The 26013-nt window shown below is 50.5% G+C and overlaps 1 protein-coding gene across 1 annotated transcript in view; it reads right to left on the minus strand.

The window, feature by feature from the left end:
* The window catches only part of QSOX1 (quiescin sulfhydryl oxidase 1), a 39339-nt gene extending 21429 nt beyond the window's left edge, over window positions 1–17910 (minus strand). Inside the window, exons 1-4 of the mRNA XM_037506350.2 lie at window positions 17629–17910; window positions 9529–9629; window positions 1164–1209; window positions 608–710 (exon numbers count right to left, since the gene is read on the minus strand). Coding sequence (XP_037362247.1) covers window positions 608–710; window positions 1164–1209; window positions 9529–9629; window positions 17629–17884 — 506 coding nt within the window. The 5' untranslated portion in view covers window positions 17885–17910. The remainder of the gene's footprint in view (window positions 1–607; window positions 711–1163; window positions 1210–9528; window positions 9630–17628) is intronic.
* Window positions 17911–26013: the final 8103 nt, after the last annotated feature.

A 26013-nucleotide genomic window follows, 5' to 3' on the forward strand; every position in this document is an offset into this window, starting at 1 on the left:
GCAGGCAGAGATCCCCAGCTGCTGAGCCTGACCTTCTCCAGCAGAGGGAACCCAGGGCCTCCTCCTCCCCCAGCCCCAGCCCTCAGTCATGGCCCCTGCTCAGAAAAATGACCACCTTCAATTCACAGACAGGGCTTTCCTCTTCCCAGTCCCCTGCACCCTACTCCTTTCTTCTAAATGGTATTTGAGACCCATTTTTCCTTCCCATGCCCACTCTCTCAGTGACCCTCCACGGGTGAGATGTTCTGACATCCCACCACATTCCCAATCTCCCGCTACTCCCAAATCTCCCGAGGACAGGTTGTAAGAGGCAACGGCAGGCATACCCTGGTGAATTCCTACCCTCTTCTCCCTTCCCACCTGGTGGATGGGCCCGTGCATCCACCAGGCAGCCAGGGAAGATGGGCCCTGAAGGTAGGACCTTACAACAGAAAGGCCTCCACCAGCTCTTCCAGAGAAGCTCTGTGCTCTGGCCCACTGGGGCATCTGCCCCCAAACAAAGGTACTGAATCAGCCCAGATCCCCTGCCCTGCTGTCCCTACCACCCCCTACCACCAAGCCTGTGATCCTGGCCCAAGGGCACCCAGCCTGCCCCAGCCCCAATTACCTGGCAGGCTCCAGTGGGGGACAGGCGGGGGGCCACGTGTCAGTGTGGGACTCCAGGGCATCAATGAGTCTCTCCCGCAGGGACTGAACATCTGCACCAGGCACTGTCAATAAAGATGGAGTGAAGATGAGCCCAGTGCTCTTGTCAGTTTCACTCATGCAGAACCCAGCGCCTGGGCCTTCCCTGCACTAGAGGAGCTGGGGTGGGGCCACTCTGCAGCCCAAAGCTACTCAGGGGGCCCCAGCCCTCAAAGGACAGGAAGGAGCCTCTCAACCTGGACCCCAGAGGGCACTCTGCTGGTCTGCCCAGCTGGATGCTGACCCCACTGTGACACTCAGGACTAGAAATACAGCGACCCTTCTGCTTCCCAGGACCCCTGATGGGCTGAAGTGGGCTCAAAGCTTCTTTAGCCTTGTCTTCTGAAAGCATCTTGACTCTGCCTGGGAAGGACACAAATTAGGCTTTCTCTTGGGAAACATCTTGCCCTGAGACCTCTTTGGGCAATATTGGAAAAAGAGGGAGCAGAAGATGTAGACAAGGCTCACAGGACACCCACCTGGCAATGTTGCTCCTGAGCCATTCTTGGAAAAGGCCTTAAAGAACTGGAAGCAAACACACAAGCAAGAGTTAGTCACAGGTGGACGCTGAGGGCACGGCACAGTGTCAGCAGGTGAAGCCAGCTGTTTACTAAATGGGGTAACTTTGAGCAAATGACTTCATTTTTGTGAGCCTCTGTTTCTTCACATGTGAAATGAGTTCAGGGAGGTTTCTGCTCTTGGAGAGGGGTGCTGCTATCCAATCCCTGACCACCCCAAAGCCCTGAGCTCGCAAGAGCTAAAACAGTTGCTTATACGCTTTACTGAGGTAGAGCGTTTCTAGAAAGAACAGGACTCTACACACATTACTGGAAGATATTTACTGTATCAATGAATGATGAAGACCACTCCTGTTTTTCCTTCCAGACCAATCTAAAAATGTTAGCTAGCCTCTGAGGTGAGCTGTCCTTATCTTTAACAGCTGGGGTCTCTGTCCACTGGGAACTGCCAGCCTGGCTCAACAAACACAAAGGGAGGAGTATCCAGTCCACAACAGACAGGCCAACTGACTCGTTATTTGAACTCTCATTTACAGGACACCCTGGCCCAGTCCACTACTTCCTGGGGAAAAGGACAGAGAGACCCAAGCTCAACTCCTCAGAATCTGACACTGCCTCAGGGCGAGAGCTGCCTGTGCTCCCTAGGGCTCAGAAAATGAGTTTAGGGGCCTCCCTGGTGGTGCAAGAGGTTAAGCATAGCACTGTGAAGCTATCCACAGCCTCTGCAGCATGAGTTCGGTCCTGGCCAGCCAAGGAACAACCTACATGGCACAGCCTCTCCTGTCTTGCCCGCTGCTCCCCTCAGCAGTGTATTTCAGTCAGTCTGCCTGTTCTGTTCCCCACTCTGTCTCTGGTGAGTCCTCTCACCCCCTGCACCTCTGGTCTATACCCCAGTTCTTGTATGCATAAATAATAATTTAAAAAATTTTTTTTTAAAAAAAAGAAAGAAAATGGGTTTAGCCAACCCAACCAGACAGACACTCAATTGTCCTGAAAAGAGCTTCCACCCTGGGAAGAGGCCTCCTCCTGAGGGCCCCAAACTGCAGGGTCACACAAGGCTACCTTGGGCCTCTGCCACCAATGGCCATTTGACTTATCCCAGGCTGATTTCATAGAAAGCCCTGGGGTCTGCCAGACCTGGCCTGCTTTGCCTGAACTTGCTGTATAACCTTAGGCAATCCATTAACTTCTCTCAACCTTCTCATCTTTAAAATGAGGAGGACACCATCTACCTCACATTGCCTGAGGACTCAGTGACAATACCGCAGAGAGCACAGCACTGTGCCTGGTGTAAAGGGTAAAGAATAAATACATGCTACTGCAGTGATCTTCATCCCCTTTCCTTGTTCCCTTGTTTCAAACACTACAAAACATTGACCAGCTTGGGTTCACTTGTTCCAGAAGAAAACTAAACACTGGAGGGCACCTGCCTCCCTCCCACATGAGAACACAGCTGCCCTTTTGCCTCCACCTGCAACCTTCTCCTGCTCCCTCTGACCTACCCTGGGCCCTGCTCCTGCTCACTGCTTTATTTGCTCTCTCTTTAAAGCATTAATATAAATTTTGATTCTAGGTAAAAGCCATGCCACACATATTTATAATACCGTTCTTTCAAGTTATTGAACAAATGTTGAGTTAATAAAATTATGTTATCCTAATACTTGTAAAAATGATCACAAGTTTCCTGGATAGTGACATGAGACTAAGACAAGGCACGTCCAGGCATTTAGGGACTGACATTATGTCTTAAACAAAATTACAAATACACCTATTTGAGGTTTGATTAGCTCACTAATAACCCACAGGACGAGAGAGTAGACTGTGCTGTTTCTGGTAGCATAAAAACACTTAGCTTCACTTGTTTCTTCAGTTGCTGAAAAGCAGCAAAGTAATTTTTCTTCATTAACCATCAGGTCACCCAAATCTGAACAGGTGCCTTTATTAAAAGGGACTGCCTTTACCATCATCAAAAGCTGTCTCCCTGGTCCCCACTGAGCATTCTGAAGGCCCTAGCCATGGGCAGCCTGGGGTGCACAGGAGGCTCGGAAGAAGGATCCAGGGGCTGGCAGGGGTCTAGAGCCCTCCACACCCACATCTATAGGGCTAAAGGGAAGGCATCCCATCTCCCGTCAGCTCAGTGCTGTCATACAGAGGCTTCCCAGGCACCTTCCAGAACGAAATCACCTCCTACACTCTAGTGAACTCACTCCCACACTCCTTAGGCATGTTTTCTTATCAATAAATCTCTCACCTTTCACCCTTCCCCTTCTCTGCCAGCCCCTTCCCTAAGCCTCCATATAGATTCAGATTCTCCTCATCAATATGTTAAAAAAAAAAAAAAATGGCCAGGAAGGAAGGCTGCAGCAGACTGAGAACAAGAAAGGCCTCCTTCCTCCTGGCCACTGTGTTTCCTGTTCCCTGACGGAGAAATCTCAAAACAGTACCTACGCTCACCCCTCCAGCTTCTTCTCCTCAACGTTCTGTGACCAGCTGGCTGAGCGCCTGCTCTCCCCCTTCAGCTGAAACTGCCCTGACCTCACAGCTCCCCCTCTCTTTGGCTCATCCAATGACTGTCTCAGACCCTCTTGCTGTCCCTCTGTGGAAGCTGACATTACCATGGCTGCTTCACCCCTCATGGCAAGACTTGTCCTATTTTTGTGCCACCTTTTTCTGATGCTCCCCCTCACTGCCTTTACATTGCCTTGGTGTGCTTGATGCTGACCAGGCCTTGACCTGTCCTAGCCTCACCCTATCTCCACTCCCGTGATGCGGCCCTCACCATCTCCTGCCCCCACCAACTACAGGTCATATCATTTAAAAAGCCCTGGGGGGCATTGTCACCAAGGAGGAGATGACTCCAAGCTTTTGAATGAATGCATGAATAAATGAACAAATAAATCTATTGTTTGTCTCCCTGGCCAATGTCGTGTACTTTGCTCTAAATGATTTGCCATCTGAGCCGTCTATCTCAGGCGCTCACTGCCCTAGACTCGTTTCCTCCTGGTGCCCTCCACAAGGTGGTGGGGCACTCCACACACACATTCTCCAAGATTGAGTCACCCCACCCCCAACCTGTTTCTCCACCTGTTTCTTGTCACACCCAATGATGGTCCTCCTCCCTGTTACCCACAATCTGTCCCGAATCTCCTTGCCCCCAAACCTCCATCATCCAAACAGCTGACAAATGCCATGACTCTGACCTTTGTGATACCTTTTCAACAGTGCTCCGGGCCTGCTTCCTTGTCTGGACTAAGGTCTATCAGCGACTCCCCGGACTACTGCAACAGTCCCAACCCTGTCTCCCTTTGTGTGCTCAGAAATTCTGATAGGGCCCATCTTAGCATTCTCCAGCCATCCTCCTCACTGCCGCTTGGCTGAGTTTTCTAAAGCACAGTTTTGGTCTAACCATGCCACTCCTCCTCAAATCTCATCCGCGACTCCCCATTACCAGTGAATAATGTCCAAACTCACCGCATTTGAGATCTTCCGAGATCTGCCCCCAAACTTAACCCCCATAGCCCCCCATTCCCTATACTTCAGCTAAGATGGACATCAGCCTGAACTTTCCACCCACCTCCCTTACCAGAGGGCAGGACCAGATTATTTATCTCTGCAGCCCCACGTGCTGGTGCAGTATCTAGGACATGGAAGTCCTCAAGAGAGGACACTGGTGGTGGACCAGAGACTCTCTGTCCTTTGATCATCTCAGGCTCATGTGAAAACCACATTAAAATCTGGTCAGGGCACATTTTTGTCCCCTTATTATCATGCATCCTTATTAAGCCAGCTGTTGGAGGCGTGTGCCCTACCCAAAGGAAGCTCCACAGCTCTCTGGAAACAGGCCATGAAGACCTCAGCAGGGCCTCCCTGGTGGCACAGTGGGTTGAGTGCAGCGCTGTGAAGCTGTCCGCAACCTCTACAGCACGGGTTCAATTCCCGGCCAGCCAGGGAGAAGCCCACATGGCAGGGCAGACCTCTCCTGCCTCGCCCACTGCTCCCCTCAGCAGTGTCATTGGTCCTTCTGCCTGTTCTGCTCCCTGCTCTGTCTCTGGTGAATCCTCTCACCCTCCCACACCTCTGGCCTGTACCCCAGTTCTTGTATAAAAATAAGTAAATCTTAAAAAAAAAAAAGACCTCAGCAGTGGGGTTTCTTCTGCCCAGGAGCAGCCAGCACTCAAGGCTTTACCTTCCACAACCTTGGGAAGCCCTGACAACCCCCATGTCTCTCTGAAGGCAGGGAACCAGGTGGCATCGGGCAACTCTTTACTGACCTATCAAAGAACATCTGTCTTCCTGGGGCCAAGTGAATGGAGTTGATGGACAGCACACACTGCACCTGCTGACATTTGCACCAGGAACAGGGAGAGAGAAATCCTGTTTTCTCATCTATGGGGCGGGGTCAGTAACACAAACTTAGGGAAATTCTTTGAAGAGTTAGCAAAGATAATGTATTTGTCACTGCAAGATCTAATGCAAATCATATCCTTAATAATTCCTATTGTTATCATTTTGAAAAGAAAAGAAAGCATACTTTCCAGGGATGACCATGATTGATTCCAAGTATTTAAAACAAATCTTAAGGAAAATGATTCTGTCTCCAAATATCTAATGATGAGCCTGCTGAGAAGAGGCCCATCTTTTTTTTCCAGAGAGAGGCAGATGACATCTTTGAGGCTTGTCCCTCCCTGACATGTCTCCTTGTCAGAAGAGCTAAGGTAGTGGCTAAGGTAGTGGACAGGGTGTCCACACCTCAGTCCTGAATTCAAGGACCTGCCATTGCTGGGCTTCCCTTTCCTCAGTCAGGCATCAGCCCTGAAGATGAGTCTCGGCTTTTCCAGATCACTCTTGTTAACACACCACATGTTCCACCCGCAAGCTCTTTGCTCTCACTCTCCCCCTGCCCACAGTCCAATCTTCCCACCAACCTCCTCCTTCCTTTCACACCCAGCAGAAGTCCCCCTCCTATATGAAGTCCTCTCTGATGTATGAGGGAAAGGTTCATTGAGTCCTGGTAAACTCCCCCTCACACAGGGTGTACAGATCGCTCACTGTCCGTCAGCCGGTTGGTGAATTCTGTGTGTTCTCGCGCACAGGTCTTTCCTGTCTGGCCTCTCTCGCTTCTGGTCAGGCTGCTCCCACAACGGTGAGCAGGGTGCTGTGCAGTCAGCAAATGTTCACTCAACAGCTGCTACTAGAAGGGTTCCCTCAAAGGTAGTGACCACAGAGGAGCAACCACAAGCCCCAGGGGGTGGCTAGGAGGAGACAGCACAATGGAAAGGAAGACTAACATTTATTGAGCTCCTAGTGTGCCATGCAGCGCCTCAGCACTCTCACATTGGCAACAACCTGATTAGGTAGATATTATCAACTCCTTTTTACAGAAGGAAACTGAGGCTTGTGGTTGGGGCATTGTGAAGTGACTTTCCAAGACACATACTGTAAGCAGTGGAGCCATGTCAATTTTCTCCTCCCAATCTTGTAAAGGGAAGACTTCTGTGCTCTTCCCACCCCAAAACTGCTCTCTGTAACCTTTATTCCAGTCCCAAAGGGTTCTGTTCCATTAGCTGCTGAGGGGCAAAGGCCCTCCCCCTAGAACTTCCAGCCTCTGGGTCCCAGAGAACCAGCCAGAACTTGCTGGTAACTAGTCCTCCCTCCCCCACACCTTTGTTTGCTTCTAGTTGGGCAGCGCCAGTGTGACAAAGCTGGCCCGCCCTTCAGGGCCAGGTGTTTGCTGAACAGGCTGGGCTGGTGGAAGCTCGCTGCTCAAGGTGACAAGGGGCAAGAGGCAGAGGAAAGGGACAATGACACGTAACTGGGGATGGCTGGACTCTTGTGTAGACCTATCTTCAGCACACCAGCCACACTCTCTCTTCTGGCTGTTTAGTGCCCTTCCTCACAGTCTTCATGGGTAGAGAGAGCAAGGACAGGCTCTCTCTGTCCCTAGGGGGCAGCAGACAGGACAATGAGGTTCTCTAATGCACCTGCTGATACCAGGGCAACCTCTAGGGCCTGCTCTTTCTAGGGAGTCCGGTCACACTAGGGAGTCCACAGCACATCAGGCTCTCAATGGGCCAAATCTCTGGAGATCTAGAATCTATGATTCTAGTCTTTACCAAACACTAGAAGCAGTAAAATCCATTGAGTGAATCATAGCCCATAGTCAGTAATTAAAAAAACAAAAACAAACAAACAAAAAACCCAGAAAAGAGCACTTAATAAGAATAAATATTATTTTAAGAAACTTTTGTTTTAGTGATAACAGATATGAGCCAATGTCTGGATCTCACTGTAAGATATATATTCCTCACTGTTGGTGACAGGGCCTTGGCACAGACCTGTCAGTAGCTTGAACTACTTGAGTCCTGCACTCGGCACTGGGGGCCTCTTCTGCAGAAACTGAGCTACAGGTTCCTTGGGAGAGGTAGGAAGTTCCCAACATTGGTCTCCAGAACTCTTAAGAAATGGACAGATGACTATGGGCCTGGCGGGTGTGGAGGCAGGGAAGGTCAAGGAGACCAGTTCAGGGCCCTCCCAGCACCCCTCCCACGGTCTGCTGGGTGGTTAAGGAGATGATTAATCACTGGAGGTATTCAGGCTGCATGTGCTGCGTGACTTGGGTAAGCGCTGAAGAGCTCTGGCTCTCCCTATGGCCTGGGCCTCCTCCCTCGCCCCAGTGGGCCCCAGCCTCTTCCAGGGAGAAACAAAAAGCCCAGGGGTCATGCCTCAGAGAAGCCCAACAGAATGTCCTGACCTGGTCACAGTGCCAACCAGTCCCTTTTCAGGGGGTTAGGCCATGTCTGGACTACTCTGCCAAGACCTCACCAGAAATGCCGGCCTGAGACACACTACATCTGCCACACTGGTTTCCTGCAGTTTCCCACTCAGAGCTGCATGGCCCTGGATCAGCGAAAGGATCAGAGTGCCCCACTCTCCCCTGCAGAGTGGTTTTGAATAGTTTACCTATCTTGGGGCCAAAGATAGGCCAGGGAGGTCGTTGACTTTAAAGAGATGAATGGCAGGCAGTATCTCTGTGGCCATTTCTAAGTGAAGCCATTGGCTCACACCCTTTTCTCCAGGCCAGCCTAGTCTCAGCTAAACCTGGGGGACTTTGAGTGGCAACAGAGCTTAGGAGGGGAGGTCTATCAGTGCAAACCCTGGACCCGGCAGGATTTTTTCAGGCGTGAGGAACAGACAGGTCACAGGGAGTCAAGAAAAGCCAGACATTCTTGGAGGAGCCTGGACCTTGCTTTCCATGGGGATTCTCCTGGCATCTTTTGGTTGCTAAGATGTGGCTCATGGTTCTGCTTGGGACTTGAGGTCCCCAAGCTGAGAGATAGACATCTTATTCCAGGGACAATGCTTGACCTTTAACTTTCAAAGACATTTCCTGATTACTCTTGGCAACGACAGAAGAAACTTCTTTTCTAGTTGCCCCTCAGGTGGGAGGAAGTTAATGATTGATAGCTGGAGGTCTACCGCAGGAGAGATTTGGATTTGGCTTCTCTCATTTGGAAGAGAACCCACTGGATTATAGCTGAGCGTGAGCTCTGGGAAGGGTGCTAAGTCTAAGTGCACAGCCTTGCTCCTCAGCTTTGCAAGCCTCCTCCTTGAGTGCCTTGGATGTTGTCGGGATGTTAAGTGAGCTGTTGATGCCCTTGGTGGGCAGGTGGGCAGGGCTGCATCAGAGAGCTTGTGCTCCTTTCAGCCAAAGCTGGGGTGACACAGCCCTCATGTGCTGGGTGTGACAAGTCCTGTGATGGGAATCCCTGCTGCCTGAGGCATCGGCATTTTGACTGTTAGGGAGGCCACCCTGACAGCTCCCTTCTTAATCTCCTGGTCTCAAGACACTTGCCTGATGAGGCTTGCCAGTGTCTCTGAAGGCCTTATCTGGGGGACCACTCGCTCCTTGAGTCTGCACCTGCCCACAGATTTGCCAGTGCCTGAACCCTGGCTTTATAGGTTTGCATCAGACCACTAGGTGAGGAGATGAGAAGGGAGAGGAATTGGAAAGAGGCCCCTGGAGCTGGGAGCTCCAGTCCCAGCGACGAGTACCACACAGCTCAAATGGGAGCAGCTGACAGCCTCTCCTCCTGAGCCTCCACACAGTCCCTTGCCCTTAAAAGGGGGTAGATTTTGCCAGACCAAAGTAAATTTGGTCTTTTCTGCCTCTATAAAAGGTTTCTTACTGATTAGGCAAAGGGACAGAGCTTCAGGGGCTGTGATTTAAATGGATGAGAGCACCCTACAGACCCCAGCAGAGGCCAGGGAGGCCCAGAGCAGCGCCAATGTGCTCCCCCAGGCCTCCTGGCCTCTCCCAGTCACCCACCCTCACGGTCGGGAAGCCAGCGATGTTGAAGTCTCTGCAGACTTTGTTGTTGGTCTCATCAGCACAGTCCAAGGCAGCGACATTCAGTGCTGGCCTCCAGTCTGGAAGGACAAGAAATGCCACGGTGAGTAAGAGGGGCTGGCACTTTTGACCTCCCCCAGGCACACCCATCCCACAGGCCGGTCCCCAACGATTTTAGGAGAGAGACTCCCATCCCTCAGGAAAAAGCCTCTGAGATAGACTGTCTATTCTGCACACAGTTAAACAGAGGACACAGTTAAAGAGCACACAACAGTGCTGTTTTGTAATGGCATCTGTGTCCCCCATTATTTTGCAGTGTGGGGGGTACAGAGACTGAAGAAAGACATGAGATGGATATGGTGCTCCTGATTTTGCCTTTGTCTAGACAGGATCTGTGGAAGCATCTCTGAGGCCTTATCTGGGGGACCATTAGCCCCTTGAGTCTGCACCTGCCCACAGGTGGACCAGTGCCTGAACCCTGGCTTTATAGGTTTGGATCAGACCAGTAGGTGAGGAGATGAGAAGGGAGAGGAATTGGATGCTCTGGAATTTCCTACTGGACCCTTGGTGAAGGTTCTATGACCAGAAGTACTGCAGTCAGCTCAGCCGGAGTGGGTGGTACACAGGGTATTAGGGTCTGGGTCCCCAGCCAGAAATAGAGAATTAGAGGGTGGGGAGGAGAATCTAAGAAGGGCAGTGAAAAAAGGTCTGAGGCCCAAGTCTGGAAGGAAACAACAGCTCCCGAGGCCTAGGCTGGCTCCTGCATCAGGCCCCAAGCTGTGAGGCCCTCCCTCTGCTGAAACTTTGGGTAGACAGAACGACGGCAGCTTTCTGGGTGATAGCCCAGGATCCGAGAAGCAGAACACAAGCTCATCTACCAGGTGGGCCTCCTGAGCTCCGATTCCAGGTCACCAGAGTTCCATGTCACAACGAGGCTGCTCCAGACACCAGACGTGAAGTCACACACGTGGTGAGGGGTGACTGCCTGTTGCCACACTGTGTGTGCTAGTCTGTTCTGCAACCCACCCTGGGTCAGAGTCAGGGGCCTGGCAGGTAGGTGGGAGGTTGAATGAACCTTGACAGGCAACTGTGTGAGCAATAGTGAGGAGGGGAGACTAGGTGCACTGTGAGGAACCCTTAAGGAGAGAGGCTGGCTGGAGAGGAGGCTGCTGGGAAGCAGGCAGGGGCACTTGCCTGGAGCTTACCCCACAGCACCCTAGAGCCATTGGCACCTCTGGGCAAGTGTTGGGGAGGAAGCCTGGCCAGAGCACACATGTTCCCCATAGGGCCCTCTACCTCCACCAGAGCACAAACCCCACAGGGTGACAGAGGGGATTAACAGAGGTCGTACCCATACCCAGTACCCATAAGTATCCATAATACTCAAATTTGAGTGACACCCCAAGAATCATGCCTTTGCCAGGGCCTCTTCCTTCCCCACAGAACCCAAGAAACCACTGTTTCAGAAGGCATCAGGACCCCCAAGAACACTTTTTGCCCAAGGAAGGAACGCCCCTCACTTCCATGAGACAGATGCAAGAAGAGCTGACCCCGCCCAGACAGTCCCTGACCCAGTCCTCAAAAGACAGCCTCTGAAAAGCTCAAAGCAACTAAGCTGGCCCTTCTTGAGGTGACATAAGGGAGAGGCCACTGGGACAATGAGGCCGACCTGAGGCAATACCCACTCCCTCCTCTTCTGTCCTCCTCCCTTCCTTTCTCACTCTTGGCATGGAAGCTTCTGGAATCCTGCCAGGAGGGAGTGAGTACAGGTGGTGTGGGGGGGATGGGGGGGTGGCAGGAGGTTAGATGGAAGTGTTTAGCAAAGAGAGATAAGCCAAATCATATCATGCCATTTGCTCCACTTCTCCAACCCCACACCTTGCCAAGCCCTTTGGGGGAACTCTCTGGCCTTTCAGGCACATGAGGGCAGCAGGTTAAGCTTATCCAAATGTTTGCATTCTTGTTTGTACCCTGCGGCTTCACATTATACTTGCAGAGCAGCTGTGGTCACACTGCTCTGTTCTAACCCACTCTCGGCACCCCTGGTCGGGGCAGAGTCCGGCAGGCCACCCATGTGCGTTCTTATGTGATAATCCCAACCAGCCTCCAAATCTCTCTCTCCCTTTCTAACCCCACGCCTCCTCCCCCAAGTCTGGGTTCTTTATTTCCCTCTCCTCTTACCTCCCCTCCAGGGCTAGCGAGCCAGAGCTGAGGTTGCTGGGCAGCGTCTCTTCAGATGAACCTGTTTCCCTTCTGGCCAAGATTTTGGCCAGCCTTCCTCAGCCTCACCAGCCTTCCTGGCCAGCAGACACTGTTTCTACCTATGAGTCTATGGTTCATAGATGACTTAGGCTGGTTGCTACTCAGTGTTCCTTGGTGGTTCCCATTGCTGTCAGAAGAAAACCTACAGCTGTAAGACCCCTGCCCACCCATCCAGGGTCCTCTTACCACTTCCCCAAATTAAGCATCCTCAGGGATGCTGAGGGTTTTCTCCTTCCCTGAAAGCACAGGGTTCTCTCCAGGTCACACCCCTCCAAGCCTCCCACACACACCCTTACCTCCCAACAAAAACCCTTTTCAGGTCCAGCTCAGTTTGAATAACTATTCCAGACTAACTTACAAGCCTGAGCTCAGGACCCAGCTCATTTTTCTACTACGTGGTCTCAGGCCTGTCCATTCCGAAATATCATTCTGCTTTTGCATTCTCACTCTAAGCTTCCCCATTACCAGCACACAGTAGGTGCTCAGCCTCTCTCTCTTCCCGGGTACAGGTACAGGAGAGGTTAGAGTCAGTCGCCTGGGAATGCAGGAGAGGAGACCTGCTCAGGTCCATGGCTTTGCCCTAGGTAAGGGGCATCAGCACCACAGGCCTCCAATCGTGGCTCCCCCCATCCAAGGTAGGCCCTCGGGAGGGTGAGGAGTTCAGGTCAGCCCCTTCAGCCAACTGGCATACTGGAGACTTGGAGCCTTCTGTTTTGCCTCTAGGGCTCCAATTGCCTTGTTCTAGAAGACAGCCCACTGTTCTCAAAAAAGTAAGTCAATTAGATGGAAGCGGGAAGAGAGGCAGTTCCGTGGCCTTCTGCTAGCCAGGGCCATTTGGCAGGGTGACCAAGCAGCACAGGGTGACCAAGCAGCACTGCTCTTGTCCTCCCAGGGTATAGGCCACCAGCCCTCAGGGCACATTGGTGCCTGCCACCTGCTGGGTCAAGAAGACTTCAGAGGGATGAGAAGAGGACAGACCAGATAGCCAGTGTCTCTCTGGATGGTTCTCCTCCCATCACCATGGGAGCTGGGCATATTTCCTCCATGTACAAGTAAGGAAGGAGATGAGAAGTTGCCCAGGTGTTTAAAGGCTACAGACCCAAACTCACTTTTTTTTTGCTTCCACCTCAGCCGGGTCAGGCTGTTACCTTTCCATTTTTTATTTTATTTTATTAACTATTTTTGCTGTTTGCTCCAATAACAACCTTTCCTAGCAAAGGACAGTAGCCTTCTGGTTAAACACCATGTTTGTACCTCCCAATAGTCAATATCATAAACTCCGCTCTCTCTTTGATGAGAGTGTATTGTGTGCCTCATTTATCAGTTTAACGCTGGCAACTACTCTATGAGTAGACAAGAAGGTATCTATCTCCAGGCCTGCTTTCCTGTAAACTAGAGATCAAATACCCCTGGCCAAGGCACACAACTAATCAATAGTGAGCCTGGGATCTAAACCCTGAATCTAAGCCTCTCTGCTGGTCTCGAGAGGGTATGGGACAGAACAGAGAGCTGCTCCGTTTCCCAACCAGGAGACTCAGTGGAGTGGGGTATTAATGAGGACAAGGGAACAGGCCGTGCCTGGGAGTTCTCAGCACCTTGCGTCTGGGAAGTCTTTGATACCTTCTCTTTAAGTCTTGACTCTCTGTACCTCCATGAAATGAAACCCCACTTTTTTTTTACCTGCCTGGAGGGGATGCAAGGGGAGGCTAGGGCCAGTCAGATGCTGGGAGAGTCTTGGCTAAGGAATGTTTCGCAGGAATATCAATGCCAATACCATAATGAGCCATAAGGACATATAAAGATCTGGCCCGACACCATCAGTGAGGGCCTGACTAGTCCTCATTCAAGGAACAGCACAAAAACAGTGAGGACTCTTACCTGAGGTTCCCACTGGGAGAGTGAAGGTGCATTTAAGTAAATTGCATTGCTTCACAGAGGGCTAGAACTGGGCAACAGAGGCTTTTCAAAGTGTCAGGTGACTCAAATACGGCAACCTAAAGCCCTGACACCACAAGGATCAGCAGTATCAGCCTCCCCCTACCATTGGGGAGAAAAAAATTTCCTGGTGCATTACTGTCCTGTCAAAGTAATTTCACTACTAAGAATAGAGTTGATGAGCAAGAAGAGAGAGGCGGGTAGGGAGGCAAGTCTCTCCAGGACAGGCATGGAATTTGGGTGGTCGGGGGTGGGAGGGGAGCGACAGGGTGTTGGAGAAGGGGCAGCTCCTTCTGGAGTCACAAGCAGCATCCCTGTGCTCCTCACAAGTCCAAGAAAGGCACTGGCCCCAGAGTCACAAGACTTGCTTAATAGTAGTAACAGGCCAAAGTGCTACAAGCCCCATGCCACCTCTTGGCCTCAGTTTCCTCACAGGTCAGATGGGGCCCAAGAGGGATGGCCTCCCATGCCCTTTCCAATTCAGACAACGCTGTGGTATAGAGATGACAAACAACTCTTATCAGAAAAAAAGGGCATGAGGCCTCTGAGAGTTTAGCCAGCCTGGGTCTGTCTCTATTGAGGCAGAGGCCAGACCCACCCAAACAAACAAGAGCCAGTCAGGTCTGGTGGTCTGAACTGGACTCCCACAAGAGCCTCCTGGAGTGTCCTCCAGTCAGTGCTTTGCATTAATCATGCGTCCTCCTTGTTGCAGGCTTCAGGGCAATGAGGTCATAGGATAGACAAAATGCCTACCCTTGCCCTCACATCTCAGACACCCCGGGCCTGAGTCAGGAGGAGCCACGCGACCGGAAGAAGGCTCCGTCACTCACATTCTCATCTGGAACTCTATGAGGCTCATGCCTCTGGCCTCCATGAGTATTCAGTGGGCTCCTACCCTGAACCAGAAAAGGGGAAGCAAAACAATACTGCTCACTGTCACTCAAGCATCCATGCCTTACAAATCTCATCTCCATGGCTTTCAAAGGCCATCTCCCACCTGGAGGACCCTTCCTCCTCCACCCACTCTCCACCTTCCCACGTTGTGAGAGTCAGAAAGAGCTGGGTTCTAGAACCTCCTCCAGCAACTGTGTAATCCTGGCAAGTTACTTATCTGTTAAAAAAAAAAAGTATCTATTGCTCAGATGTTTTCTCATAAAGATTAAATGTAATAATGGCACTTAGCAAAGTGCCTGGCAAAGGCAAGTGTGTGATAAATAGCTGCTTGGCGTGAAGGCCTTGGGTGGCCACATCAGCCCTCTGTGACTTTCCCCTTCCCTGAATTCCTACAACAATGATCTGATCTGACCACTCCTTTGGCCTTTTACAAACAGCTTCTTGCTGTTGCCAATTTTCCCCGACTTCAATGTAAACAATACTCTGCACGCAGAGGTCACTGAACAAATATTTGCTGATTGATGAGCTGGTAAAGAGTAATGAAAGTCTGAGGTGAACACAATCGATTTCCCGAATATCTGGTGAGATGAAGAGATGCTCTGAAATAGAAACAGTCAGATCCTTTCAAAACAAGTGCTCTGACCTGGGTACCAACTGCCCAGAGAGCCACCCTAAAAGCCACGAAGGAAATGAGCCCCAGCCAGTCAGATGAAATGCTTGAGGCCCATTGGGCTGCAAGTCTTCTCTGGGCCCATGACCTTCCATACTCCTGCTGCACCTACCCCAGTCACCACACCAGCAGAGGACAGGGGCTACTACTGGCCCAGGGTGGTGTGACAGCAGCCCTCTGTTGGCCCACAATCAAACCTTCTCAGAGAATTCAGAGATGATAAGACCAACTGTGGCTTCTCAGCCTCGGCAGGCAATGACCCCCTTGGGTTGGAGGTGGGGCATTCTTCATCATTACAAGCCAATACCAGATCTTGCTTGGGAGACTAACTCACCTCCATACCGCACAGAGACCACTGGTTTCCACCTAAGTCCTTAAAGACTTTGATGTTTCCATGTTCCTTTCTGAGGTTAAGTTTTGCTTTTTTTTTTTTTAATGAAAAAACTGTCATTCCGTGTATTGGGGAAATGACCCCTTTGGGAGTGGCTGATCCAGGGGTGGGCTGAGACAGTATCTGATTTTGTAATTCACAGGAAATTTCAGTTGCAGCAGGTCATACACAGCTGGAAAAATCTTTCCCTCCAGTACTCTTAAGATATAAGAATTTTCTAGATAAATCCATCAGTAGTCATTAAAGACCTTTTCTAGACTCAAAATGGAAACTGACATAGGAATTTTTATGATGTTCAGCCCTACCAGGTCTCCTAAACACTTAATGTCCCCTTCCAATTATCCCAATTCCATAGTCAAGATTCTTCCTCCTGCCCTGACCAGACGTGCTGATGTCACTGAATTAGTGTTGAGCTGCTGAGAAATGGCACATTCAGGTGATGGGGCTAGAGAGGCATGCAGACAAGTGTCCATGTGTCTGTGTCTATGCTTATCAGTTTTGTTTAAAAATAACTTTCCAACACCTCATGGCTAACAGATGTTGCCATCTTTCCATTCACTTCAGAAGCCACTTTGCAAGCTGCTCAAAGTAAGAAGTAGCCTGAGTTTGAAAATCAACATCTACAAATGTGCTATTTTACCCCCAAACAATTGAGTTTATCCAGAAATACCAGTGGCAGGGAAACAATGGTTCCAGTTTTCCTCTCTCCAGAAAGAGGCCTATTTCCTGCCTGAGAGGCCCACAGTTCTCATTCAGGAACCATTTCTCATCAGGGGCCCTGATGGAAAGGTAGGAGGCAGCTATGTTCAGGGGTACCACAGCACCCCTGTCCCTCTCCCCCACACCCACTATATGGCTCCAGCATGTGTGCAACACCATAGAGAACTTTACAGTGTGGAAAGGAATTTCTGAGAGAAATAGTAAATTGACATACAGTAAGCAACCAGTAAGAATTAACTACTGTTATTTCCTTAGCTCTAAGTCTTAAGTTTTCCTTTTTTGTTTGTTTTAAAGTGAGCATTTCGTTAGCAGAGTACACCTTTACTGGTCTTGTCACCTCTTTACGCCTCCAACTGTTACTAAATGAATGGTGCAGCTCATAATTGATGGTCTCTTAGACTCTAGGAAATACGGTATTGGTCAGAGCAGAGGATGAGAACTTGCAGCAAAGACCGAACACAAACCAAGCGGCTGCCTGGGTCAGCTTTTGGGGCTTATGTCATTAAAAGAGGGTCTGCGAGGGTTCATGGACAACAACTCAGAGACAGAGAGCGCCGGATGGCCCGAAGTTAGCAAGCAGGAAGCAGCAGGTCAGGAGGGGCCTGAACCAGTCAGAAAACTGTCTCAAAGGTAAAGCTGAAAAAGGAAGTCCGAGTGGCAGATGGGTCAACATGCCAAGGGCGTGGGGGCAAAGTGGGCCCAGGGGCGGCGGAAAGGGTGTCAGCTCCCCTTCTTCCCAGCACCTACCCCACCGCTGCTGGGGAACTTGGCGAGGACAATCCCTAGGCGAGAGGAAGGGATGGCACAGGCTGGACCAGAAGCAGCAGTCTCGTGTCAGTGGGGCCCGAGGAGGGACAAAGGAGACGGGCAGGGGTGGCAGGGGTGGCAGGGGTGGCAGGGGTGGCAGGGGTGGCAGGGGTGGGGGGCAAGAAGCCGGCAGAGAACAAACAGGGATTGCAGAGCAGGGCTGAGGGCCCAGGCGCCAGGGAGGCTCAGGAGCTCCGGTTGTCGGCCAGAGGAAAGAGACACGGAGGGGCAGGAATCAAAAAAGCAGTCCGTGGAGGGATCTGAAACTGGGGGGGCGGGCGGGGGGTGCAGAGAGCGGGGCGGGAGAGCGGAGGTGATGGCCGGGGGAAGCGGGTCCGAAGGGAGGGGCCTTGCGCGAGGCCCTCGGGAGGGGGTCGCCACGCTGCTCCCCACTTCTCACCTTTGACGTCGTTGGCCAGAGCCTTCCACGTCGGGGCGAAGGCGATGCAGTGGCCGCACCAGGAGGCGAAGAACTCCACGGCCCAGGCGCTCCGGGAGCCCAGCACCGCGCGGTGAATCGAGTCCGCCTGCAGCAGCGTCAGCGGGTCGGAGGCCGAGTAGAGCGCGGAGCGCGGGGCCGCGCGGGCGCCCGGGGCCGCCAGCAGCAGGAGCAGCAGCAGCAGCCGCGGCCGGGAGCAGCGGCCGCACCTCCCCATCCTCGGCGGCGGCGCCCACCACCGCGCGCAAGTTTGGGGCGAGTTGATGTGGGGCTGCTCGGCGGCACCTCCTCCCTGGCTCGGGGAGGAGCCACGGGCCCCGCCCCTCGGGCCCCGCCCGTTTCGGGCCAGCCCCGCCCCGCCCCCGGCTCCCCAGCGCGGGGGCCGGAGTGGGGCGCAGGAGCCCGGGTGGTCTGTGCGCGCCCCCATCGCGGTCTGCGGCGGCTTCGGGGCTGCGTCGCTGCGAAAGCCGGAGTCCGGCCTTAGGCCTCAGGCCTCAGGAGGGGCAGAGCGCAGCTCAGACCTGGCAGCCCACAGCCCCCAATGAAAGAAGTGGGGCGTCTGCAGGACAGACCCGAAGCCCTAGACTCGGGTTCCAGTGGCTGAGGGGAACTCGGGGAGGTCATTTGACGTTTCACGGCCTGGTAGCCATCGGAAGGGTGCCCGCCAAATAGATTGGACCGATTTAGGCCTCTCCGGGGAACTTCTGGGGAATCCCTACCAACCAACAAGTTATTGGGAATTAGCAGCAGGTGGGAGAGTAGAGGAAAGGGTAGGGTAGGAGCACTATCTCTGAGTCTGTTACCCGCGGGCCTGTGACCATCTAAGGGAAACATTATTTGAGGACTTTCTAATCACGGATGAGAATTCCCCTCGATAGGCTGCGTGGGTTGGCACAGCCATTGCTGTGGAATCAGGATTTCGTCAGCATTTAGGTCAGGCCTGCCAACCAGGAGTTAGGGTGACTCCTTCACTTGGGGCTCCCAGCAGCCAGATTCCCCCATAGCTAACTCTACAACCTGCGCTCAACTCTCCACACTCAAATGCCCCTCTCACAAGTAACCTGCTAATCTTGTGCACCTGTGTACTGAGTTATTCATGGTTAATTTTCCCTAGTCACGTTTTGTAGTTTGGATCATGTGGGTGGGTTATTTTAAGAGAAGGGGGTCCCCTTCAGAGGGTTGTCACAGTCATCTTTTCCAGCACATCTCACCTGTTTGGATGACCCCTGTTTGGATGTTCATTCAATATTCACTAAATGGTTTCTTGTCCCTGACACTGCTTGGAGGTTCTGAGACTAAGGTGGTAAACTTTATTGAAGTAACCACCTATGGTGGTTGTGGAACTTACATTCTAGTGAGGATAAGGCTGGAGAGAGGATACACGAGTAAATGTCTATCCAATGGTGATAAATGCTATGAAGAAATATGCAATGGGGTAAGAATAGAGTGACAGAGGAAGTGGTATTTCAGGGTGATCAGGGATGGACCCACCCCTAACATTCATAACTGGGTCAATAGTACAAATGGAAGCCTACATGTCATGCATCCATATGTTTAGAATTTGGTATAAACCAAGTTAAACCATAATGTAAAATTCCTACCCTTTTATCTCAACAAATATACCTTCATAATAATCTGGAACACCAAATTTAAATTTAGAATTCTTGGATGTGCCGTGGAATTGGGTGGTTTAAGGGTGAGCGATACCTGGCACTAAGCCTTCCTCCTACTCTGCACTTCAACTCCATCACCTCAGGGGACGCTGTGCCCACACCTATAACATCCCTACCTGGACATCTGAGCTTCATCCACACTGCAAATACCTGCTCCTTGGTTCTTAAGAAGATAGACCTTCTGGAAAAGGTCACTGCAGTTCTAGAGTCTCAGGGACCCACAGTATGATCTACAAATGGGTGAGGAGCAGGACCTTTGGGTGACACATCCCCTTGGCCTATGGGCTTCTTGTTCTGTGGAAAGAGGCATAGCTGGGACAGGGCAGAGAGCTCAGAGTTCAAGGTAGGGCACCCTCTTGCCCTTGCTCATATGGCACTTCTAACAAGGTAACATTTAAGCCAAAGACTGCCATGGCAGCCTAGCACGAGAGCATTCCAGGCAGAAATGTAGAGGTTGGAATCACTGCTCTTGTGTGTTCATGTTCTCTTCGGCCAAAGTCCTGAGCTGCATAAGGAAATGATACGTTGACAGTCACTACTTCCACCAATTCCAGTTTCTGGGTAATCCTCCTTGGAAACCAGTCTCTGTACAACCTCTGTGTCATGCCAGCAAGGCACAGAGCAGGTTTTCTGTGATCCGGGCAGGCGGGTAAAGGAGAGTCCTGGAGCCCTCAGTGGCTTTTTCAGGTTTGTGGTTTTTTTTTTTTTTTTTTTAAGATTTATTTATTTATTTATACAAGCACTGGGTAAAGTCAGAAGCACGGGAGGGTGAGAGAATCCACAAGAGCCAGAGTGGGGAACAGAACAGGCAGACTGACGAAATACACTGCTGAGGGGAGCAGCGGGCGTCAGGAGAGGTCTGCGCGCCATGTGGGACCCTCGCCCGGTGGCCAGGGATCGAACCGGAGCTGCAGAGGCTGCGGGCACCTTCGCAGCCCAGTGCTCAACCGCTGAACCACCAGTTCAGGCCCAGCTTTTTCAGGTTTTTAATGATCTTTCTACGCCATTGGTAGTAAGGCAACCAGGGCCAGGGTAGGTAGGGAGGCCAGGAGGCCTACCAGCCTCCTGGTCTCTCCTCCCCCTGCCACCTCCTAGCGAATCTTCACTCTTTCTGGGCTCTCTGGTGTTCTCTCCTGGTCTCTCCACTGGCCTCTACTGCACTCGGGCCGTGCAGTCCTCCACCTCCACCCGTCCTCTCCCGATGCCCTTATAAGATCGGTTTGGCTCAGGTGCACCCATTCCGCACACCCACACCACGCCCCAGGTGCCACCATCAGGCGCGCATGTAAGACCACAGGTGCCCATCACTGATGCTAATGGCGGGAGGATAGAAAAAACCCAATCGCTTCCATTTACCCTACACTCTGCCACCCCACTTTGTTCACTCCTAGCAGCTACTATGACTTCCAAGACAAGGCAGGTCTGGTCTGGGGACCTCACGATACATGGTTGTCGGGGCCATTGGAAAACAGTTTTCTCAGTTTCTCAGTGTTTTTCACAGTGACCTTCCAGCACAGGTGGCCTAGTAGATAACATATAGCCTCGAGATGTAGTCCACATGTGTGGAAAGCAGTAAATAATAGTGTAACCTTGATGTATAGTTCGCATGCACAAAGCACACTTCTGTAAACGGGGCTTAACCTTGGCGCTGTGCCAGTTTTGTCTATAAATCACATAAAAACTAATAGGGCTCATCCCAGGAGCCACGCGCTGGCCTCTCCCAAGGCACAGGCCACTTCTGTGGCTGAAGCCCAGAGGGGCTGCCACTGTTGTCACCTATGTATCTCCTGCTACTTCACAATAAAGACTGGTTCCTGCTCCCCACATGTGGGCTTCAGGACCTATTTTCTCATCTGCCACCATGGAGAACCTGGCAGACTTGTAGCTGAGGCTCCTCACTGGTCCCCTAGTAAACTTAGAGTTTAGTGGTTGAAAGTACCCCAGCATCCCAACAGGATGCCAATAAAATTCAAGTGCCTTCAAATGTCTCTCTTGTTAACTGTGTTGCGAGTATCTTCCCTCTGGGCCTGGGAATCAAGGTGACAATGTGTGCTGAATGTGCTGAGCTGGGGAAAGACCCTAGATAAGTATACAAAGACTTGCTTGTTCCTGTTTCTATTTCAGGCTGTCAGATCTGGAAAAGAATACAAACTACTTGAATAGAGTAGAGAGTGTTTCTTGGCAACGGGGCCAAGGAATTTAGAACTGAGATTGTAATACCTGGGTCTTCAATATCTTATCTCAGAGCAGGAATTTTCAAGTTGTTTAAGTCTGGGAAGGCTTTCACAAATGAAAACTTTGAAAGGAAGTGTAAACAGATAAAAGCAAGCTGGAGGGTGTGACCTGGAATGGTACCCAGTTTCTGTGGTCAAGGAGCCATCTTAGGAACCCCAGTGCTCCCCTGGCCACTATTTGAAAAGCACTAATGTAGAAAACATAACAATCACAGCTTGCCCTGCTTGCCTTTCCAGGAGCTTCTTGGGTGGAAAGGTGGCAGAGATGGAAGTCTACTCAGGAAAAGCGTATGACTGGGGAAGGGTTCTCGGAAAGCATTGAGAGTGGGGGACTTAGGGATTCCTACCCGGGTGCCCTGCCCACCTCCCTACCTGCAAGTTATAGAAAAGTGAGCCAACATGAATCAGATGATCGAGAATAATAATAGATTAGCTAACACTTTGCACCTGCTGTGCTAAGCACTTACAGATGTTACTCACTTAATCCTCACACCAGCTCTGTGAGGTTGGTGGTGTTATTATCCTCTTTTTACAGATGAGGATACAGAGGTAGAAGGAGCCCTGTTGACTTTCCCACTTGTGAATCATTCCTGTGTTATGCATGAATAAAAGAGAGGGAATTTGGGAGTTTGTCAACCAAAAATGAGATAGATGGTAAGAGAATGCAGCATATACACAAATACAGATAATGATGGTGAGTAACGAAATAGTGTTTGGTAAAATATGTCACCTGGTAGCAGGCCATTAAGCGACCTTCTACTTACTCATTTGCACTGACAATCAGGGAGGGCGTGTGCACCCGGAACAGAGAAGGGACTTTTTCTCTGTCCCTTTAAAACTTCCTCTAGGTCTATAGGATGAACATTTCCATAGCTGGGGCGGGTTAGAATCCTAATTCTGAAAGTCAGTTGTGTATGGCAGGAAAGAGAAGTCACACCCAAAGGGGGCTGGTTAGTGGAAAGGCTGTTTAGAGATGTGTGCAGGGTAAAGGGAAGTGACGAGAGATGGTGAGGTCCTAGGACTGACAACAGCAAGGAGTTCTTACTGCTCTGGAGGGGATGAGGGGCATGAACTCTGTGATAACCAGGGAGAGCTGGAGTTAGGTAAAGGGGCCCCCCAAGGGGAGCTGTTGCTGCTGCCAGATGCCACCCCTGCTGGGAACACAGGGCAGTAGAGGACAGCAGAGAGGTAGTGGGAGAGTCTCACTTCCCCCTTTCTCTCCTCCAACCTCTGATCTCTTGCCAGTACCTCCCCTTGGCCAAACCCAGTCAAACCCAGAGAGTGAGTGTTTCCTGATTATATTAGTCCATGGATGATGACTTCCAAGACAAGGCAGGTCAGAGCAGGGTGGAGAGTGGAGATCACTATACCGGGCTCAGGGTTCCTAAGCTTGGGCCCTTCAGGGTCTTACAAATGGAAATGGAAAATCTGAAAATTCCTGAACAACCCTTTGTGAGTCTCTTGGGTGGGAATGGGGTGCTAGAAATCTATCCCACCACAGAGAGAGAAAGAGAAGAGAGAAGGGCTGCTGAGCAATTCACTACTACTCCTCATTCTTTCCTGTTGACACTTAGTCTAGTCTCCTTATTCTCTATCAGTAGAGGAGACAGAGGCCCAGAAAGGCCCAAATCATAGGCCACCCAGCAAGGTTAATAACGGTAGGGCCCATTTTCTTGTTAGATTTTCCAATACAGCTGCTGAAGTACTGACAAGGGAACATCTGTGAAGGGGATATCTGGGGTACAACCCCATGTTCAAGGGGAGCTTCCCTGTCCCTAGGTCTCTTGATAGAGATTCAAAGGGATTAAACTTCCCCCCGGATCCCCCAATAACAACAACAAAAATATAATAACAAGCTCATTGTTTAAATCTGAATGAAGATATAAGGCTATAAACTCAAGGCCTCATTGTTTACACTCTGGTCAAAACCAGGAGTCAGGCTACTGGGAACCTGCAAGTCCTCAAATGAGGCCTGAAGTACAAGGCAAGAAGGTCACATTGCTGAGTTGTAGAGTGGATGATGCCCAGTTTCCCCCAGTCTTTTGGGGACCATGCCAACTTTTTGAAACTGTGGGAGATGTATTTGGGTGAGCTTTAGGCTTCAGGAATAGTTGTTCTAATTTTAAATATTTCCTGCCATGGCTTAAGGGTGTCTACAGATAAAGACACAATTATAAAGTACAAGACTGTTCCTGTGAAACATTTTTTTAATAACCAGAGCATTCTCAGAATTTGCCTGAAGAGAAGACAAGTACAATGATGTCAGCACATGTCAGAAGCTGCACAGCCGGGGTATGTGGAGGGAGGGGCTGGGAGGAGCAGGACACGCTGGAAGAAGGCCGAAGGCGAGGTTAGGATGGGGGCATCCTTCCCTCTCCCAAGAGCCACTAATTTAGGAACTCTCTTAGAAGATGAAGGTGTGGTAGACAAGTTTCAATTGGATTCTCTCCTTGGCAACTGCCTCCACCTCGTTGAGCTTTGATTTCCTCATCTGTAAAATGGTCACAGGGGTTATTTCAATTCATCGTTCTCATGTATGACTGCTCTGGTGTATAGCGAGTTCATCTGTGGCTTTGAGACAGAAAGGCTCCCAGGATAAGAACAGGACAGGACTTCAGGACAAACCTTTGCTATTCCCGTGCACTGGCAAATAAGTGGTTAGAAAGACTCTAGCCCTGGATGCCTACTGCCATAAATCTTGGCCCATCGTTTTTATTACAATTTCCCCCAGTCTGGACGTTTCTGAGCTATCTCTTTATAACTCATCCAGTTGGCTGCTATGGAAAAAAATGTTACAGTTCCAAAAGAAAAGCATCCCAGACCTTGAGACCAGACCAGTTCAAGCTGGAGCGGTGGATACACAGTCTCCATGAGATGTTCTCCCAGGAGATGAAGGCATGAGTGACAGGACGGCAAGCAATTCTAGGGCAGTGAAATTATTCTGATGATACCATAAGGATGGGTACATGCCACTAGGCCTTTGTCCAATACCTAGAATGTGCAACACTCAGGATGAACCCTAATCTGAACTGTGGACTCTGGGTGATAACGATGTATCCTTGTTGGTTCATTGATTGTAGTAAATCAGCCACTTGGACCCCATGTTGAAAGGTGGGGAGGCTGCCCACTGCACCTGTGTGAGGACTAAACAAGTACAAGAAACAAAGTGGAGATTAAAACTCCTCTCCTTTCTTACAAATGAAACTGATTGGAGAATGGGAATGACATGTGCTTTCACAGAGTGTTCCTAATTTCTTACCTGTAGCTGTGTTCCCCAGCTACAGCCCACTTCATGGGGACTGAGCCTGTCTAGTAAGCTAAGTGAGTGAGAAGACTCCAGAAGGCACCTGTACCAGCCGTAGACCTCAGAGGAAGGGAATCCAGTGGGGACTTGAGCCACACTATGAACTTTCTTTTCCCCAAATTGTCAACTAAGCCACAGGTTCTCCCTTTCAGTCAGGTGACTAAGGGCAGAGAGAAGCTGGGTGCTTCCTTCTATGGTGTGCTGTCCCGTGGAGAGCGGATGGAATAGAAATTCCCCTCCTCAACCCTGAGTGTTTGGCATGTTTTATCGCACTTAATTCTCAGAACAAGACTGTAATATTGCCTTCTCCATGTTACAGGTGCAGCCATGGAAGCTCACAGAGTAAGTAACTTGCCTGAGATCACACAGCTGTAAGATGGCAGAGCTTTACTAACCCTGATATGTCTCTAAAGCTCATGCTAAACCACAGACCCGTGCTCCCTTCCAGAATGTCCTGAAGGGCCTCCCAAGTGGTGGGCTTAAGACCTTGGGATCCATATTTAGCACTGCTGGTCAAGTGGCTCAAATACACATTATTTGACCTTGAAGTTCCACATCTCTAATTATATCTTGTGCAAATGTCTACGGGTGTCTTACTCTCTGAGATGGATCATAGGGCACTGCCCTCAGTGACTTGGAAGCCATTCTGAGGATGTCCCTGTGTACTTAACTTAATGCTCAAGTTAAAACTGGGAATCTAAATGTCTGAGGTCAGTCCTAGCTATCAGGGGTTGCTTTTCTCTTTCTCAGCCATGATGTCCCCGATAAGTAAAAAAGACAAGTAGCAGGGCAATATATCATCATATGATCACAGTTCAGTGAACATTTCAAAAATACACATGCGTGAAACAAAGTCTAAAATGGAGTTTGTTATGTCAAAGATCCTAGCTGTTTTTGCTCAGTATACACATCTTCCTCAACTTGCAATGCATGTTCAACTCTGGATGGGGCAGATTCTCAGCCACCACAAAACCACAGCTTTCCTGAAACATCTCCTGTTTCTCAGTACAGTGGGCTTTGGTAACCAGCATTAGTTTGGCAACCCATCCTATATGCAATAGTTTTTTTTTTGTTAGCCTAATTTTCTTTCATAGCAACTTATGTAAATTTCCTCCTCTTCCCTATAAAAACCCTC

Source organism: Talpa occidentalis, unplaced genomic scaffold (genome assembly GCF_014898055.3).
Source record: "Talpa occidentalis isolate TD23 unplaced genomic scaffold, MPIMG_talOcc4v2.1 talOcc4.12, whole genome shotgun sequence".
NCBI lineage: Eukaryota > Metazoa > Chordata > Mammalia > Eulipotyphla > Talpidae > Talpa > Talpa occidentalis.